Raw genomic sequence first — 20,668 nt, forward strand, 5'->3', positions numbered from 1 at the left:
TGGCATGTCAGGTTTTATTAGTCGGAAGTGTAGTCAAACCCCAGATCAGATTGACACCAGCATCTCATATGGCGGGTGTACTCTCCCCCGCCTTGGGCAATACTATAGTGCAAGAACTGATCCCTCTGCAAATCTGCCCACACTTTTTGAAAACAAAACAAGGACAAAAAAAATAATCATCAAATATTAGCTGTAAAAATGAGTTAAAACAGGCCCCTCCCCAACAGATTTAAAAAACCCAAGAGAACATCCCACATACTTAATGCAACAGAACTTATCATAACCAGTTTGTGGAATTCTCACAGGCAAGACACATTTACAGCACTTGGAGCCTTGAGGTAGCATTTTTAAGCAAAATTGAAATTACCTTTGTGACCGGAGAAAAGCATTCATAGCACATGGTTTAAGATTTAGAGAGGCTCAGAAAATTTGTGCCACGTGCCTAAGAGATTAGGGACTGTTTTCTGCTTCCTGGGTGATCAAGGCGCAACATAGCCCTACAGCCTGTGCCGGGAGAAACCACATGGAGAGAAGGCCTCTTCAAATGAATCGTGTGGCTGAGCAACTGGAACACATTGACTTCACCAGCAGTACTCACAACAAAATGTAACGGGGGGGGGGCCGGACCCAGAAAAGTTGTATTTTTGGCAAGACTAGTATACAAATACATGTCAATAACAACTGAAAAGAAAATGGCATTTAAAGGGGTTACCTTTTCTCCTCTGCAAACCTGCACTTCACATATCAACATTTCGTTTCTTACATACATTTAGTGAAATTTGTGCTGTGACATTAACAGAAGTATTACACAGGGACACTGTAAGCTCTTCCTACCAGCCTCAAAAATGACAAGCAGAAAGTTGTGTTGTTGTTTTAAAAAATGGCCATATGAAGAGATATCACTCTCATTAGTCACTTTGCTGCTGAGTTCTCTTATTAAAGCTAGACATCACCAGTGATCATACGCAAACTATTCACAGATTTCTTTCCCCCCTTGATAAAGAGCAATACCAGAAGCAGAAACAAAATGCATAAAATACGTTCAAATGTCATAAGGAGTTAATGCAGCTATGGTAAAGCAGTGATCTAAAAATGGGAGCTGAACCACTCTCGGTCAATATTGCTAGACTCCAGGGAGATTGGGGACGGAGGCATGAAGGGGAAATAGTAGATGTCAACATGATTCGTCCAAGTATCTTTCACTCTAAGAATTTCACAATACATCATTTTACAAATAGCCAAATCATTACCACTCAGACATATAAAAAATGGCTCATTTCAAAAGTAATGTTGATGTCTTCAGTGCGAGGAGCAATCCACACGGCTACAAACTGGACTTGCATTTAAATCCAGCCAAAGAAAGAAGACTGTCCTCCTTGAATGTTCAGCTGGAATTCCCACACAACTTATCACAGGAAAATTGTGGCTCTTGATAGTGAGTCATATGACCAGTCCACCATCCATAAACACACGGCAATAAATCAGTTTTGCACAAAAAGGAATGTCCAATTTTGAGATTGTGCATTTGAGCCCTTCAACTTGCCTGCTTTCAGAAAAGTATAGAAAATTATTTTCAGCAGGTAGTCTATAGATCAGTATAGCTAGTCTGGCCCTCAGCCACTCTACTTCCTGTAAAGCCATTTCCCTTCCCTGTCGTTTCTTTCTAATGCAGCAGAATCCTCTACAAAACTCCAACAAAACAGAACCCCAGAACTTCAGCTTGGCCAGGTTGAGAAGGTGCCATTTTGAGTAACCTGTTAAGAACTATAAAGCAATGTTATATAGGACAAAGAAAAATGCCTGCAAGGTTCCAGTGAATAAGTGCTCAGCATAAGAAGGGAAGGCCTCTACTGGCTGGAAACTGGGGGTCTAGAAAGAATTTGGCTCACCTGAAATTTGACGAAATCTTAAGGAAAACTTGAGAATGGCTTGAATGCATACCTGCTCAACTCAGCTTACAAAGGCTCCACAGTGACCTTTTTCAACCAATCCCCTTAATTAGATCCACAACCTAAAAGAAGTTTACACACTGAAAATCCTACAATGAAAAACAATATCTTTGGTGTAAAATCTTAAGATGAATGAAGGATATTTTTCTTCTGGGCTTTTGTAGCAAACCTGTCTCCTACAAGCAGAGAACGCACAGCTGAAATGGAGGTGTTGGGGGAAGAAAAGTAGGATACAATCACCAGAGCTTAGACGTCTTTTCCATTGGCTTTCATTACATTAAAAAAAGTCCTTTTGCCTTCAAGCTAGTACAGTATCGTTCCCTGATTCAACAACATATTAAAAATTATGTCTTAAATTGCTAATGTAAAAACATAAAAATGAGACAAACTGGGAAATGGCTACTATGAGCTAATTTGTGGTTTAGATCTGTGGCATTGCCAAGAAGGAGGAATTATGAATGGTGGAATTATTTCAGGTTTAATTGGCTGGGCCACAATGAGTGAAAGGTTTTAATCTATCATTGCAAATCCATAATTAGTGAAAATCTCTCTCCAAAATAGTCATGTTTATAACACACTGAGAAACACTGATAATGAAATAGTCAAAGCAAAATGACTACTTACAGGTTCCAAAACTTTTTTTCCCCAGAGGGTTGGGGGAATTGCCAGAGCAGATTTTTGGGGGGAGTGCACAAGGGATAAAATGAGGGAGAAGAGAAAATCCCAAGTTCTATTGTGCAAGCAGATTTTCATTGCACAGGTGGTGAACATCACTGGATGTTGCTAATTATTTTAAGTAAGCAGTAAGATAGAAAGAAGATACTTTTTTTAAAAAAATGCCGCTGACTTAGCAAGTGTTTTGGAGAAATGTAGTGAACTGAATCTGAGCTCAAAAGATCCCTCCAGCCACAACATCAATTGTCCAGGGAGTGAGATTTTTTTCATTTTAGGTTTGTTTGTTTTTAAAGAAATCATTCTCGTTTGAACTAAGTTTCCAAAAAAGGTTTAGCAAACAGACTTGGCAACTGGAAAGTGTATACCTAATTTTGTTAAAGAATGCTGTAAAATATTACAGTAGAAGGGAGCCCCTTAAGTACATAAATATTAAGTTACAAAAAAACAACAACAACCAAAAATCCAACCCTCCTTAAAAAAAGAGCATTAAAACTGATTCTGCGCAGGGCCGTGCCATGCAAAATTGAAGTGTATAAAGAATCCCCACAAACAGGAAACTTGGGTTACGCACTTCTGTTTCCCATCAGACCACAGATTAAGTCTTAATCAAGAAAACAGGTCAACTTTTGGAGGACAATATTGTTGCAACACTTCTGGCCACTGGATCCCTTGACCTAATATTCAAATTCACTGTAGCCTAAAAATATTTTTAAAAAACCTAATTCCGTTTTCTGCTAGATACTGCTCAGAATTCAGTATTTTGCTTCATTATTTATCGACAGAGTAGGTCCACCCTTGGACCCAGAAGCTTTAGAAGCTGCAGTACCTGCTATTGGCAGCAGATGGCAGGGAAACCTCAGAACTCGCTAGCTCCAAAATCTTCCCATGCCCTTGACATTATCAACTATTTCAAATCCAAGTACAACATCTGTATTAAAAGCAGATTGATACTCTGTCGGGGGGAGGAAACGTCAAAAGGAAGATACTGTAAGGAGGTAGCTGTCCCTGAAAGAAGGAAGAGCCACCTGCTATTCCAAATCACAATTCCAAAGTTTTCTCTCGCAATGATTTTTGTTTAAACAAGAACAAATAAGAGGGCTCCACATCTTTCGTATCAGGCACTTGAATTGTTGGAGAGACATGCCATTCTGAATTAAGCAAAGTGAAAGGAGGATTAAGAGACTCAGCAGTAAGCTAGGTCTAATAATGAAATTTCAGCAGCAGCAAAGCAGAGGCCTGGAGCAAACCTTGACCTGTCCAGCTGTGCTGAGACCTATGTAGGTTTCTAAAAAAAATGCCCAAGAAGACACCAACAGCCACTGTCCCATAGTGTCCTTCTTTCATTTGTGTGGTGCTGCGCTGTTGCTAATAGGAGACTTTTCTGTGTCTTGAACTGAGAAGGCACTAAGGTACTCTGTGCCTAATTGCCTGGATGGGTCAGGTCCAAGCTAGAACCAAACAACGCTACCAGCTGCTCTTCGTAATGGGTTATATTCCTCTTCATAATGTCCATGCAGGGCCCAAGTAACCTTTCGAATGCTTGCACATCCATAACTGCACAGAAACACAGGGAGACATGGAAAGAATGCATCAAAATAGACTTCAAGGGAAATCCCCGCCCCCACCTGCACCTCCAAAGAAACTGGAAGCAGAACAAGTTAACCAGGAAAACAGGGAGATATTGTTCCTTGAGGTTTTTATGGTTGCTCCAAGAGCAGCCACCTGTTTTAGGGAAGTTTTCAATGTTTGATGTTTTATCGTGTTTTTAATTTCTGTTGGGGAGTAGCTGGGGAAACCCAGTCAGATGGGTGGGATATAAATAATAAAGTTGTTGTTGTTGTTGTTAATGGTTTGGACTGCTGCATCAGCAGCATGGTAAGTCGCAGGGACAGAAGGAAAGTGGCACAGTTGATCTGAAGGATGGATCCTTTCCAAATCAGATCATTTCAAGGGAAAACCACTTTTCACAGACAGCAAACTTTTGCCTGGTATTGCTATTTACTGTGGATCCCAAGGCTATTCCAGAAATACATCTAATTCTAGACGGTAGGCCGCATCCAGCAGAATGAACAGAAAACAAAGCCAATGAGAACAAGTCAGATCTATTAACAAGCTGGTTTCCAAACTTCTCACCAACATAACTACCCAAGCAAACACAGAGCCAAACTGGAGAGCAACTTTTCTGAAAACAGTATGCCTCCAGTATCATTGGTAGGAAGTGTGAGCGAGAGGCCTTTGTCGCTTGTGTATTTGACTGAAACATACTGATGGGAAGGGTCGACCTTCTTGGTGTCTCCCTTACTGTCTTCTGGACACCAGGCTTTTTAATCTTTTATGGAAACTGTGTTAATATTGCTCTTTTAGATTTCAACTGTTTTATAATTTTATCACTTTATTGTAAACAAGTCTGGAATTCTTTTTTTAACACAGCTGAGTAGGATATAAATTTACAAAATAAAAATGAAACTGAACGCCCTGTCAGATTTTGAAGCAAACTGGAAGGAACTGATTTCAACTAGGATATCCCGTGATTTAAGTATATAATTCTATGTTGCTTTATTCCCAAAACGTAAAATGCATCAATAAATTTGGAAACCACTTTGTTACAAAGCCACCAGGTGCCCATTGGTTTTGCCTTCTCTCCATTCTGCAAAGTCAGAGGATTTAATAAACGTGTTCTGGAGAACACCAGAGTTCATTGGAAGCATTTTAAGATATTCAAGAATATCAAGGACTCTGAATGTTGGCTTGCCTGCCACTACTGATCTTCCTGTGCAACATGAAGCCACAGAGGAGCACTAGCCGGAGGTACACCTTTATCTGAATAGGACACTAGTGAGACTCAACAGTTGTGATGAAACTAGCACACTCTAAACTGTGGGTTATGAAACTGTCATGTTTAAATAATCAGTTTGTGATAAACCACAATCGCTGGATTTGCTTTGCAGTTACAATTCTTGATTTTAAATGACAGCTCACTTCCTCTTGAGCAGATAATAAAGTTTCAAGGGAACTTTGTAAATACTGATATCCTTAGATAACTATGTTGGTTAACATGACCCCTTCACTATGGGGCCTTGGGTGTCAAGTAAAGACTATCTTTTCACCTCAGCTTTGGAAAAGAATTGCTCAGGTCAGGGTTATTATAAAGACCACTGCAGTTTGTATTGTTATTTTAACAAGGCTGCATTGCTGTTCATCAATGTTTACTTAACTCTTTGCTTTTTATGGTTGTAAATCTGAATTTTATTGTTTTAACTGATTTACTATAAACTGCCCTGGTATTTTAAGTTGATGGCTGGTTTAAAATAATAAATAATATAATGCTAGAAAGGAATTACAGAGTGTTCATTCTCGACTGACTTGGTTCACTCACAAATCAGCATATTTGTCCATAAAACTGAAGTCTATTCACTGCCTCCTATTATGGAAACGAATGTAGTCATTCACCCAAGATAAGAGTGAAGACTCAGGAAACTGTAATTTTACCACTGACTGAACTTTCCAAGTTACCGTCTTGGATGAAGAAATCAAGGCCTCAAGTTCACTTCGGATTCAAATTATGTAAACAGGCCCAAACACAGGTACTTGCCAAGGAAAGAAAACAAGTCCTTGGAAACAAACCTTTGCATAGCACATCTCCTTTTGCTAGCAATCTTCTAACCAGCTGGGTTCACCAAAAGCTATACAGTGTGTCAACTCAAACATCACAATTATAACATATTGGATGCTTTAAGAAAGATGCTGTCATATTTTCAAGATTTTCTTCATAGGGAAAAGAGCTAGAAACTCAGTGGAACTGATTTTCTCACTGGTGGTGCTAAGGTATTTTATTCTTTGAACCGCCCTGGAATCACTTGATGAAGAGCGTTATGTAAATTTAATAAATAGTAAGTAGTAGTATTAATAATAATAATAATAATAATAATAATAATAATAATAATAATAAGGTACCCAAACAAAAAGATTATGGATCCAAACAGAAGTGTGGAGGAAAGGGAGCCGCTGGTGATACTTGATCAGGAGGAACACATATAAGGAGAGAGAAAGAGTTCTTACCTAAACATTTGACCTCCCCAACTGCATAGGCAGAGGCTGCTCTGGGTTTGTTGGTAACAAGTGCAAGTTCTCCAAAATACTGTCCTTTTTCACATCGAGCAATCTCCACCTCTTGGTTTGCGTCCTTGCCTGTGACGGTCTGCATTAGAAACATTAACACTTAGAAGTCATTCTTGTTCCCCTTCAAACCCTTCTATGCAGCGACACTCCTTGAGTGCCCTGCTGTCAGTTCCATGGCTATCAGAGTGAAGTATCACAAGCTACAGAGGCTTTTCTGTGGTGATGCCCTCATTGTAAAACTCTGCTCTCAAAGAAGGCTGGAAGGCAGCATTGTCTACATACTTTTTAAAGTTGGCACACACAGTATTTATTTCAACAGGACCCTGAGGAATGAGGTCGGTCCAGCTAGGACCCATACAATGACAACCGTTTTCTAAAAAATATTATTAAATTGATATTGAAACTATTGATTGATTTCACTGTTACCTAGAGGATTCTGTACAGTTATGTTTGGAGGAATTAAAGTACAAGAGGTTCTCTAAGGGAAAGTGCCACTGTAAGAGGCAAGTTCTGGGTGTTCTAGCATACTACCGTATTTTTCGCCCCATAGGGTGCACTGGCCCATAGGGCGCACCTAGTTTTTTTGGGGGGGGGGAATAAAGGGGGGAAATTATTTTTCCCCTAGGCGCAGGGCTGGGGTGGGGGAAGCCCGAGCTTCCCCTGACCACAGCCCCCAGAACAGGCTGCTCTCCGCAAGCCGTGGGAGCCCTCCCACAGCTTGCGGAGAGCTACCAAAAGCCCGGGCGTGACTGCTCAGCGCGCCCATGCTTCGGGATAGAGGCAGCTCTGCGCAAGCCGTGGGAGGGCGCGACTGCTCAGTGCGCCCAGGCTTCGGGGTGCAGGCAGCTCTCCGCAAGCTATGGGAGCCCGGCGGGAACTCCCGCGGGCTCCCCAGGCTTGCGGATAGCTTCCTGCAAACTGACCCCTCTCACTCTCCAGGCTGCATTTGCCCCATAGGACGCACACACATTTCCCCTTCATTTTTGGAGGGGGGAAAGTGCGTCCTATAGGGCGAAAAATACGGTATTTGAACCGTAGTTCTCTCAGCTACCACACCTATCTACTTAAATCAAGGCTGACTTAACAAGAGGCTTTGGCCCCTCAAAAGATCTCTGCAGCTGCATAATGTGAACATGGATTTCACTCAAAAGCAATAAGTGCACTGCTGAGAAGGCAAAGCACTAAGGTATTGAAAATTGCATTTTTGTTGACTGCATTCTAATACTGCTCCACTAGCAAACATAATATTTTTTGTTGATAGCCAGGGTACATTGTGACTGTCAGCATACGGTATAATTTATATGCAAAACTTTTGGCATGGTGGCCCAAAGCAGATTTAACAGTAGGAGTGGGACATGGGTTCATGCACACCCTTTCTCCTCCTCTCTGCTGTACACACACTTCCTCCTTTCTCTTGTCTGTAGATTACAATGCTAGGAACACTGAGCTTTTAACAAGAGGTGTGCACAAGCCATAAGCTTTGGTCTGGACCCTGTTTCAGTGCTTCAGAAAACAGCCCAATTTAACTCAAGACCTATTTAGCGTCTGTGTGATTCAGATCTGAATTTCAAACCAGATTCAGGAAAATCAAAGCTAATCACTATTTTGAGAAATAAAAAATGTGATAAACTACTTTTTTAAACAGATAAAAGTTGCAGGTATATTAGCTGCGCCTGCCAAGATAAAATATGGGTTAATTTCATTGTACACAGGTTGTACATCGACAATAAAGGTATTATTATTATGCTAATTGGAGTTTTTGTGCTGGGCATATATAAGCTAAACACACACACACCATTTTCTATTTTTTTTACTAAATGAGATTACATTTGCAGGCTTGGTAGCCCCTTCTGGGGGATAAATACTGCCAAATTTCAGAAGGGTAGCTGTAAGTGAACCAGCCCCATGGTTTTCTCTCACTTATGGTATATTATGACCAATTCACATAGGACAATTCCTATGTTATTTTTAATACCCTTTCAAACATAACTTTCCTTCTTATACTAAAGGTATTTCTGTAAGGTGAAACTAATTAAGAAAGCTATGTGTAGAAAATGTGCATATAAAAACGTATGTCTAGAATATTTTTGTGTGCAAGAGACACATGCATGGATTGTTCACACATAAGTGTATATGTCTCATTCCTACACAGAGAATATTGCAGCACAAAAATGACATCCTCTGTAGATTAGCCCTGAACTCTCTCCCTGGTACTGTACATTAACCTTTTCCCATTCAAATGCATATTAGCTGCTTTATTTTAAACTCATTTTCCCAAATCCATCTGTGTGCAAAGTAACATGGAAGCAACAGCAATCTCTCAGTACATTTCACCCTATAATATTAAGTCTTGAGAATTCACTAGCAAAGGCAATTCCACAACTGGAAATTATAACCAAACTAATACAGACCGTAAGCAAAGTAAAGCTGAATGCAGAAGAGGGAGAGCAAATCTCTTCTTCCCATAGAGAGAGATCTTTAGGCTTAATTGTTTGTTTTTTTAAAAAACAACAACAACAACCTAGTCTGTACTTTCTTTAAAGATACATATATAATGTCAGAAGGATTCCTTTTCACAACAGGATAACTTAGATTTTCTTACCAATGTATGTTTCTAACTTTGGCAATTCATAGCTTTAAGGCGTTGCAGTGGTCTTGCTCACAGCCTACATGAACTATTGGCGTCCTAAGAAACCTAATACCTTCACACAATTGCTTCCCTGCTCCACCCTCCCACCCCAATGGTAACTTTAGAGTAAAATAAGTAACAGTTCTTATAGCAAGATTCTTGGAAATGATTGCTTTTTACTGGTCATTTTTCTTGATATTTGTATTTACTAAATTTTAACCAATCAGCACCGCAGCGTATTTGGACTCACCTTGCTTTTAATCAAGATCTTTACTTCACCAGATTCTACAATGTAAAAGCTGTCTGCCTTATCACCCTGTGAAGACAAGAAGCTGTTTTCAGATTTGTTTTCGTTTTCTGAAACCCTGTTCAGCCCACTGACTTGGGTGGTGGTGTTGCACTGCTTTATTGTTTCACGGAAAAATTTCTGTTTCCTAAGTTCATTAGTAACAACAAGTGGATGCCATGTGCAAATCAAATATTAGACAAGCTTAACGGTTTTGAAGTTGTTAGCTATAATAATAATAAGTTATTATTTATACTGTGCCCCTCTGGCTGGGTTTCCCCAGCCACTCTTTGTTTACTAAATACACATAAACATACTAAATTATCTCTCTCTGTGGCATTTTCTGATATAAATTTCCCTAAGTTGCATGGAGGGAGGGAATTCCAATTCAAACTATCGCTGATACAAATACTGGCATCAAACCACAATTGTGCTAAGTTCCGGAGTAAGGTAAAGGTAAAGGGACCCCTGACCATTAGGTCCAGTCGCGGACGACTCTGGGGTTGCGGTGCTCATCTCGCTTTATTGGCCGAAGGAGCCGGCGTACAGCTTCCGGGTCATGTGGCCAGCATGACTAAGCCGCTTCTGGCGAACCAGAGCAGCACACGGAAACGCCGTTTACCTTCCTGCCGGAGCGGTACCTATTTATCTACTTGCACTTTGACGTGCTTTCGAACTGCTAGGTTGGCAGGAGCAGGGACTGAGCAACGGGAGCTCACCCTGTCGCAAGGATTCGAACCGCCAACCTTCTGATCGGCAAATCTGATCGGTTTAACCCACAGCGCCACCCGCGTCCCTAAGTTCCGGAGTAGTTCTTATAAAATGCAAACAACAGCATAGAGGGAAAATAAAAGATCCAGGTTGAATGACAAATAAGTATATCAGCAGAACCATGAAGTGCCACAGCAATACCACAGCACTTTGGTCAAGGAAAGAAGAAAGGTGCACATAAATGGCTACATTGCTTAAAACCCGAACATCAGTCACCCTAAAGGCTTATATTCGTTTTACTTTCTGTATGCTGGTTTGGGTAACGTAAGTAGGTATGATCAGATAAAACAGGGAAGAACAGTTCATGCTGATAATGAAGTCAAGCTAAACCTAACATTGTGAGACGAGTGTGTTGTGGAAGAACGGTGTCCGCGTACCTGAGCAATGATACGTTCCCCATCTTGAAACGTTTTCTCCCCTATTACATCAACAATTTTCATTCGCTCTGAAGGCTGGAACAGAAAGAGAAAATGAATTCCACCTCCCATAATCCTTCCTATGGCATAACCTAACCAAATGCTGTAACAAGGTGACCGAAGTGCCCATATGTGGATATGTTAAACCCTTCCCACAGTATTATTTGCATAACTTTGTCCAAAACAGCATTGCAGTTTATGGCCAATAGGCTGTTCACCCATTCACTGTTTTTGTCACCCATGCTTGCCCCCAACCCTACTCCTTCCACTGCTTCCCTGACAGCTCAAAGGAAGTCTGCTTCTCCATCCCTCCCCACATCATGAAACTGGCCACAGCAATTGATGCCTGTTGTTGCTTCTAGCATACCTGGAAGTCAAAGAGAAACAGCAGTGACAACCATAAAAGCGCCACGTAGAGCTCTTTTGCCTTCATTTTAAATTAGTAACTAGAAAGGCAATAGGGAGAACCACGCATGCAGCTCTTGGTGACAGCATTTCATAAGCTGCCAGTTAGCTCAAGTCATCATTCTGAAGGTTCCATTAGCATTTTCCCATTAGAAACCCTTTAATATTGGGAAGAGAGCCACACAAAGCCTCGATAGCTTGGCATAGTTTGTCCTGCATCATTTGTCCTTTCCTCACCTTGGGACAATTTGTCAGACAAGTAGCAAGGCTGGCTGAAATAGTTAATGTAGAAATACAGCACGGTTCTAAAGAAGTTGCTGTTACAAGTCCAATCCAAGCCTGGCAGGTTCAGCCATTCACCGAATATTTACAACGCTGAAAAGTTAAGTATAGCAGTGCCCCTAAATCAATTTTAATCATTCTTTATTGGTCACCTCCAACAAAATACTTTACCTCCAGTGACTTAAGGATGGGCACTGACTCAATGAATAGTTCATATGTCTTCCTTTTCCTTGCATTGTTTTTCACGATAATTCTTCTGAACGTCACTCGATCCTTAAAGAAGCAGCATTAAAGTGTAGGTTATTTACCCTGACAACTTCTATCTGAATTAGTCAAACAAGGACCTCTTCAATTGAAACAAGGAGCTCACTCCTGTAAAGTTATAATTACGTTTCAATTCTTTGTAAGAAGTGTCACATTTTTTTGCTAGTCAGGGCTCTGGTACTAGCTTTTGAAATGTCCACATAGTAATGTTAATACTGGAAAGGAAACAGGAAGAGAGAAGAGAGGGGGAAATGGCTCTTTCCTAACCTGGTTTCTCTACATGAACTTTGACTGATGCAGAAAGGATACATTCAAAAACTGCTTGTTGAAAATGAGCAAACATTTATTTAGCTCACCTCACAAGGACCCATTAACTGCATACCAAATATGGAATTAAAATGTCCACATGAAATTTGCCAACCTTTCTGCAAATCCACATAAGGCAGTTCACAGTTTAAGATGGCAGCTTGTCATTTGATAAAAGCAATACATTAAGGAAAAGAGATAGAAAAGGAAGAGGAAATTTAATTCAGGCCCGACGCCCACTGCACAAGAGTATGATGGGAGGAGAAAAGCCAAATGGCAAGTTATCTCAGTCACAATAATGGAGGGAGCATCACCATCTCAGATGCAGCTAAGTGGGATGGATGATGGCGACAATTTGGGGTGGGCAGGCTAAATGTATATTAAGCATAAAAACCAAACAAATGAGAAACCTGCACCACATGTTTATCATCTCTGCCTTAACGCCATACTGTTATTCTTTTAACATTTTTTTTAATGTTTTATGTACACCACTTAGAAATTCTCAATATTAAGCAATATATAAAACCCTGAAACACATAAACTCCTGAGAAGACCAGCTCGACCCTGCTTTCCTAGTTACTGATAATTACATTTAAAAAATGCACTCAAATATCATGGAACTGTAGCCCTGGAAATTGCTTAAAAACATAAAGGAAAATTATTCTGAAAACAGCCAGTCTCTGAAACAAAAACAATTGCTTGGATAAAGAAAAGAGTGTCTTAATATGTTTGGAAAGGAAGAATTTGTTTGCAGCTGGATATATAGCTATGTTATCTTTCCAGAAACAGTAAACTGTACACTGGAGCAAGAGAAGACAGAATCTGTAATGGCTGTGCAATAACTACAGAAAACAGTAATTCCGTTTCCCATTTTTGTCAGCACAGGCTTGCAGTGCCGCTCATGTTTAATTTCTCTAGCGTATGGCAGTGGTGGGGAGAGCCTGTCATTCAAGAATGCCCCCAGGGCCTAATAAGCAGCTGTGAGACAAAGTAAGGTAATTGAGAAAGCTGCTCCAACATGATGGCAGCATTTCGAGAAAGGAAAGAGACATAGGAAAGAGAATCTCTGGGAAGCTGAAAGCAATGCAGATAACCAGGGAGAAACCTAGTTTATGTCCAAGAAAAAAACATGTCGAGGGCATGGGCAGTGAAGCTGTTTTCATTTCTCTTCAACATTTTGGACACTCGTTTTTAAAATGGATTCACAAGTAACATCATGCATCTGATAAGGTATCTGGAATAAAATGCTACCTTATGTTTTGCCCTCCTCTAATCAATAAACTCACATATTTGGTATCAATTACTTAGATGGTCATTTCCAACTAACAGCAAGGAAAGTGGTGGCAAATGACCAAGCCCACAATGGAGGACACACCTGCTTAGTGGTGGACAGAGTTTGATCAAAGCCATCCCTATCAGACAGACTTAATACTAGTTGCCATGAAGCTTGGTAGATACAGCGTACATATACATAATCCATGACACTTCAAAGGGTTCTAGGACGTCAGAGCAACCAAGGCAAATTATTGCAGGCAACTATGAAGTGATCCCAGATTAGCAGCTGCAGATTAGTGCTAGAAGAGAAGTTCCTCATTTTGTAAATGTATCCCAGAAAAAGGAGCAATGCTCTCAGTCTGCTTTGGGAACCGCACTTCAGGAGCTCTTTGCACTCCCCTCTTGGGGAGAAGAGAATCTATAAAGGCATTTTCCAACTCCATATGTAGGTATACCAAAGCCGATGTGCAAGAGAGGCAGTTGTTCACTGGAACCAAATAACTGGTATATTTAATACGAGCAGGGATCTAAATAATTGCATTTCTAGTTTGACATGCCAGGGGGACTCTGGTTTTCGTTTCTTGAACAGCAGTCCCTGGTGCTGCATGGCAAATAACTTTGGGAAATGAGGCTTTCAAAAGCCGTTTGCAATATGACATGGGTAAGTGTGAGCAGAAAAAATAAAAATAAAAACATTTTCCACTAGGCATGGAACCAAGACTACCAAATACTCCCTTAAGCAATATCAGCCATCTTGTTTTTTACATGCTGCCTTAGGTAATTTTCGTTGGAAAGGCAAATGAGCTCAGTGAGATGAAATTAAATGAATTAGCCAGCAGTCAGTACTGTCAGTTCCCAGTCCACTTTATATGGTAAAGAAAAGGACTGGGGTTTAGAAAACAGTCCACCAATAACGTAAAAGCTCTTACAAGGAAGTGACTATCTGGTACAGTGAGCCTTTTGTACAGAAAGCGAGTTCTCATAAATGAATTCTGTGATGCGACAGCTTAACTGCTAAATGGCAAAGGCTACAATAGATCTAATATACACAATTTTGAAAATAATAGCAAGCCCTGCCAAAACCAGGAATAGCATATAACCATTGGAGGGGGGCAACATCTGATAAACATAATGCCTATAATAGTACAACAAACAAAATGTGAGTATTTTCCCACCCCGCCCCAAATAAACTTACCAATCCCCAAAGGGATCCTTCTGTTGTGGCAACAATTGTCGCAGCTCTAGGAGTGTTGTACATCAACGCCAGTTCCCCAAAACTGCCATGATTATCGTAGCGGCCAACACAGCGAGTTTGGCCATCTCGTGTTACAAAAATATCATACAATCCCCTAGAATGATGGGAAAACAAACACCACGGGCATTAGACCAAATATAACACTGCTAAAAAAACTCAACTTTGGCAAGAACACAAGGAATAATATAAGATGGTTTCCGAATCTCTCCTCTGTGGTTTGGAGAGACTATACCCTGCCAACATGTATCCTGATCTGCCCTCAAAATAACTTGGCTATTTCCTTTTCACTGTGTTAGGTCTTTATTTGGAATTCCTTTTCTCTTGGAAGTGCTATATATATTTATAATTTGCAAAATATTGTATATTTTTTATTTACAGCTCTCGGAATAATATTTTGAAGTGGGTCATTGTTTTTTCTGTTTTACAGATGAGGACATTTAAGCAAATAAAAAAATTACTTGCTCAGAAGGCACACACTAAGTGAATAGTTGAGATGGGATAGTGATATATGCCTTAGAAGGAATATGTTAACATATTTCAGTGTCTATCAGTGATGTAGAGACTTTATTTTTTTCATGGAAATGCTTCTGTTTCATAAACTCTACGTATGAATGCTAACTGCAAATGGCAGTTTCAACGCTTTTAGTTTTTTGAAATAAAATAAGATATGCAAAATTAGATCACAATCTATGCTACTAGAGAAATTTCTGATGCAAACTGAAAACCACCCTAAGCAAATTACCCTGTACTCAAATGACTGCAGTCGTCCATGAGACTTAATTTTGACCCCTAATGGTTAAATTTTCCAGTTACTTAATCATTCAAAATATTACTAATTATGATATGGTGTTCTCTTTATCTCAAGTGCCAGTCTAGTCAACCTCAGTATGTACCATTCGAGAAAACCAATTATTTATATCCCACTATCACTCCAACTGCCAGGCTTACACACACACACACACACACACACACACAGTTACAATGCCTTGAGATATACTGAAGAACATTTTGTAATCTGACAACCTTAAATCTGACCTGTTCCCCAAGGTACCATGCTATCCTAATAAAATACACTAGCACAGAAAGGATTATGATCTATCGCTACAAAAAGAGCAATGTTACTACTGAGCCCCTAGAGGATTTTGTGTCTTCAAAGGGTTTGGGGCTTAAATGAACATTAAGTTGTCAGAGTTTATTTATTAACTAAAACTTTATTTTACAACAGCAGTGTTCTAAACTTGAGTTGAAGCCATGTTGCAACTTCCAAGACACCTAGAACAGTTTTATAGCTGGTCTAGTTCAGTGCGGCTGCTACTGGATAATACAGATCTTAGCGTGCAACTCTCACAACTCCAAGTTAGGATTGTTGATTTCTATGTATTAAACTATAGAATAGAGGGAAGATAGCATGCTATCCAACTAAGTTCAACTTGGAGTAGACACACTGAAATTAATGTCTGTGCACGACTAATGTTGGATACAACCTTGATACTACAATATTGCCTTATGCTAATTGCTGAAGCTTTAATGCTAAAGCCATTAACATTTTGGGAGAGCTCTACTTTAAAAGGCACTCACCCTATCACACAAGTGACAAGCTAAACAATACCAACTGGTTACATTTTGCACCCACTTTTTATTCCATGAGAGTATGAGTACGCAACATTTTCCCTTCATAACAAAGTTACATTTTCACACATTTTCAGCAAAATGCAAGAAAAGGAAACACGTTATAGTTGTCATCACTGGAGAACAATACATAAATTGGCTCTTGACAGACATGTCTTAAATATATCACTGATTACATTTGTACATCATGCTCAACCATAATTTAGCAAGACATGCAAACCTAGAGGTTACCAGAGCAGAGACAACAGTAGTTAGGCTATCCCTGTCCAGATAGGAGTGCAGCTGGGCCACCATCTGAAGTTGATGGAAGGCGCTCCAAGCCACTGAGGCCACCTGAGCCTCAAGCAACAGCTTATTTAATTAAAACTAACCATAGTTAATTAATGTTAGCCACAGTTTCAGTTCCAGAAGACTGGCAAGCTGTGACTAATCAAACATCGAAGCAAAAGCTTCTGAGCTCCTCCTTCTGGTCATGCAAGGGGAAGAAACCCAAGGCTCACTGTGACTTCTTTCCACTTGTGCATGTTGCACTGAACTATAGACACTGTGTACTTATGATACAAAAAGTGAATCTCTATGTGGAACAAATTCTAAAACCCAGTGGCATGTGAACTAGCCAAGCAGGATTTGAGACTGATGGGACATACTAAAGTACAAGTTAATATCATTCCAGTTTATTCAACCCAGTTACAGTCATACCTCGGGTTAAAGTTGCTTCAGGTTGAGCGTTTTCGGGTTGCACTCCACGGCGACCCGGAAGTAACGGAAAGTATTACTTCCTGGTTTCGCAGCTCACGCAAGCACAGACACTCAAAATGACGTCACATGCATGCGCAGAAGTGGTGAATTGAGACCCGCGCAGGCACGGGTTGCGTTCTCTTCAGGATGCAAACAGGGCTCCAGAATGGATCCCATTCGCATCCAGAGGTACCACTGTACTATAACCCATTTTTTCAAAACTACCATATTTTTCCATGTATGACAATGTTTTTTGCTAAAAAAAAATTTTTGCCAAAAATTGGGGATCGTTTTATACACTGATGGTGAAAGCACACAAATTAAATTTCTTAATTTGGGGTTAAAAAAAATAGGAGTCAACTTATACATAGGGGCATCTTATACAGGGAAAAATATGGTACATTTTTATCTACAAAACTCCAAAGAGGTACATCTTCAAAGTTGTTTCAAATATCTTATTCATCTTTCAAATATCTTATTAAATAGTTGTTCTATCTATGTGAGGTTCTTATGTGCTCTTTTTAGATTTCAGATCCTACCTTTTAACATTTTAAACTTTAAACTTTTAGCTTTTAAACATTTTATTGTATCTTTGATTTGTGCTGTAATACACTTGGAGATTCATTTGAAGAGTTATATATATATTCCTATAGAAATGAATAAATAGATAATGCATATACAAGTCCTTGTTAAAAATCTTGTGCCATCTTAAGACTGTAGCTGAGCTGAGCTCTTAAGAGACTTTATTCCCACAGCCATTTATCCATTGGTTCATCAGTCTTATTATCAACCTCGTTCCACAGGAAACCATAAATGTTCATATTTCACTATTATCTGTAGAAGAATTAAGTAGGTGTTCATCAGTAAAACTGTCAGGATAATAATATTTAAGAGGGAACATTACATGACAGTTTTAGACACTTCAAAAATGATATAAACATATTTCATGACTAACGCACAAGCTTCACAAAAAGACCATTCTTCTTACTTGGAGATAATGTCAACATAGTTAAAGAGATAATGTACAAAATCAACTTAAGAGTTACTATAGCTCTGACAAGACAACTGCCCCAAAGCTTCAATGAAGAATCAGGCTATGCACAATTAAAGTTGCTGGTGTTTTACAGCAGAAGCATTATAAATCCTATGAGTATTGTTGATGGTTAGCTAATGTAATGCACATTTTGTACACCTACACTCAAAGGGATCTTTTGACTGCATCTGCCATTGACAATTAGTGAATGAGCCATAAAATGAAGGCTGAAGTATTATCCAGGTATCATGTGTGCTTTCAACCATATCATGTTTGTAGAACCCTCTTCTCCAGTATGCACCCTGCTTAGAAAATTCCATTTCCTAGCAAGGCACTCCTAGGTACTAAATTACATTTCAGAATATCATTTTCTACTCAGATAAAAAACCAAGTCCTAAACCCATGATAAAGCAATGCTTTCGCATCTTACCGTTCAATTACATAAAAGTTGTCTCCATCATCTCCTTGGTCGATTACATGATCCTGAGGTTGAACTTTCATTTCAAACATGGCATCAAGAACCTGTGATAGTTGCTCCTGAAAGGACAATAACGCTTGGGTTATTTCTATGCCCCAAATCGTCCTGTTTGTGCCTACAGTCCCATGTTCCATCTGAGGGGAAAAGCCAAGTAGCCATTGTAAATAATGGCTTCTTGGAAAAATTCGAGATTATTTGCACTTTCCAACATAGCAACTATCTTCATGAAGGGAAAATCTATCTCATGAAGCAATCCAACTATTTAACTCTGAAAGCAGACACTTATTTTAAACATTTGCTGTGGGGATCAAGCAAGCAACCGACTCGAGGCACTTGTACTAATGCAGTTCTTATATAGAAGTACATTTTGCACATGACCAACAATGCACAGGTCCCTTTGGACCCACAAGAGGGCAGCACAGGGGCAGAGGGGGCAGAACAGGCTTATGTGTGCTCTGCTGACATGTGTGAGGGCCAGGAACAGATCCTGTTGCTGCCTGCATTTACACTCCCTTTGCAACACACACGTGAGGCTAAGAAGTGAAGTAATCAAAGCACCTGCACACTAAATACTTTATTATTAAATGGGAGTAAGTCTTAGCAGACAAAGCCAGAAAATGCTTTGTTACAAAAACCTGCTTCAAACATTATAGTGTAAATAGCACACAGAAAAGAATGAGTGTCTAGATGTTGGGCTTCATTAACACAGAGTACTTTTTTATCACAGCTTGTATCTGTATTGATTCTGAAATTGTTTTAACTGGGTTGTATCCAACTAAATCATTGTACATGCAGGACTACTTTTGGGAGTGCAATGAAACTCCCCCCCCCAAAAAAAGAACTGCTTTGGGAGCTCCTGAAGCCAATTTGCAGATGGCACAGGGAGCAGAGGAAGGAGAAATTCCAGTGCACTCATGGCAGACATTTAGTTGGCTAGAATCCATTGTTTTTATATATTGTTTTAATTGTTGATGTTTTTACAATGTTTTTACAGTTGAATCACTTTAAGATAGGGAGCAATTCATAAATTGAAATAAATAATTTCTACACATTTTAATCAGCTCTGAGTAGCAAGAAAGAAGTGGGATTGAGGACATTACTGAAAGGATTTTTGATTCAGAGGAAGGGATTCCCTTAACTGAAAAAAGGCTCCAGAGCAATATAACTTTCATTTAGTAGCTATTATCTGGAAGTACTTCACAATACTGTGAATTACAAAATGAAAGGGCACAAACTGTTTGGCAATTACAAAATGTAATTGCCAAACAATTACAAAAATCGTTAAGTAAAAATAAAGCATCTCTATGAAAAATCAATTAAAATCAATGCAATTATTATTTCTATCACAGACACGAAACAGTTGTAAGAAACTATATTTTCAACCCATAATTTTATTTAATTCATGTGAGAAACATAATCATCCATTCGCAACTTGCAAAAGTGTTTGACTGTATAGAATTAAAATACTGTGATGACACTGAGACCAATTTTATATTAAATTTTATGTTCTCAAAGCTGTCATCTTATTCCTCAAATGGGACACAAATATTTCTTATCATTAACATGCAGAAGGCAAATCTGTTTATGTCCTAATGCAACCTTTCAACTTTGAATGATGCTTGCTAGGCAGTGAGCCTGCAAATACATCCTTTATTATCTTAGTGTTGACCAGCCTACTTAACAACACATATTTTCCTTTTTCCTAGCAAGTGCTGTTTAGTGACTAAGAACCACTTTTCAGCCTGAAGGCCGCGCAAGCAGTTCACTGTTACACATACACCCGAGTCTATACTATCAGTTACTAAAATTTTGTTTGATACTGACACATATGAACTCAGTTCTCAGTTGTAGCTTGTTTGCAGTATTACTGCTTTTTGAATGACTAAAGCTGAAAGTGCTACAGTAAACATTTTGAAAGCACAAGGGATTATCTCAGAGCTGCCGAAGAACCTCAAAACAAACTCTGGACCACCTTCAGTGCAAAGAGGGGGTGGGATTTGAAAAGGTTTCAAACTACAGCAGTTTGGGGAGCTGACATTCAGACAAAAGGTTGTTCCTCCCTGTTCAAATCCTATCAAAGGACGTTCTAGGGCTTTCATCATACCAGGATTCCCGGTGCATGCAGCGTTTCTGAATCATCATTAAAAGGATGCAGATA

The 20,668-nt window shown here is 39.5% G+C and overlaps 1 protein-coding gene across 1 annotated transcript in view; it reads right to left on the bottom strand.

The window, feature by feature from the left end:
* PRKAR2A (protein kinase cAMP-dependent type II regulatory subunit alpha) overlaps positions 1-20,668 on the bottom strand; it is an 80,666-nt gene continuing 59,998 nt past the window's right edge. Inside the window, exons 5-11 of the mRNA XM_081902988.1 lie at positions 18,463-18,569; positions 14,573-14,726; positions 11,704-11,805; positions 10,807-10,881; positions 9,623-9,688; positions 6,684-6,822; positions 1-4,178 (exon numbers count right to left, since the gene is read on the bottom strand). Of these exons, the coding sequence (XP_081759114.1) occupies positions 4,045-4,178; positions 6,684-6,822; positions 9,623-9,688; positions 10,807-10,881; positions 11,704-11,805; positions 14,573-14,726; positions 18,463-18,569 (777 nt within the window). The 3' untranslated portion in view covers positions 1-4,044. The remainder of the gene's footprint in view (positions 4,179-6,683; positions 6,823-9,622; positions 9,689-10,806; positions 10,882-11,703; positions 11,806-14,572; positions 14,727-18,462; positions 18,570-20,668) is intronic.

The sequence above is a fragment of the Podarcis melisellensis genome (genome assembly GCF_964234715.1).
Source record: "Podarcis melisellensis genome assembly, chromosome: 2".
Classification (NCBI taxonomy): Eukaryota; Metazoa; Chordata; class Lepidosauria; order Squamata; family Lacertidae; genus Podarcis; species Podarcis melisellensis.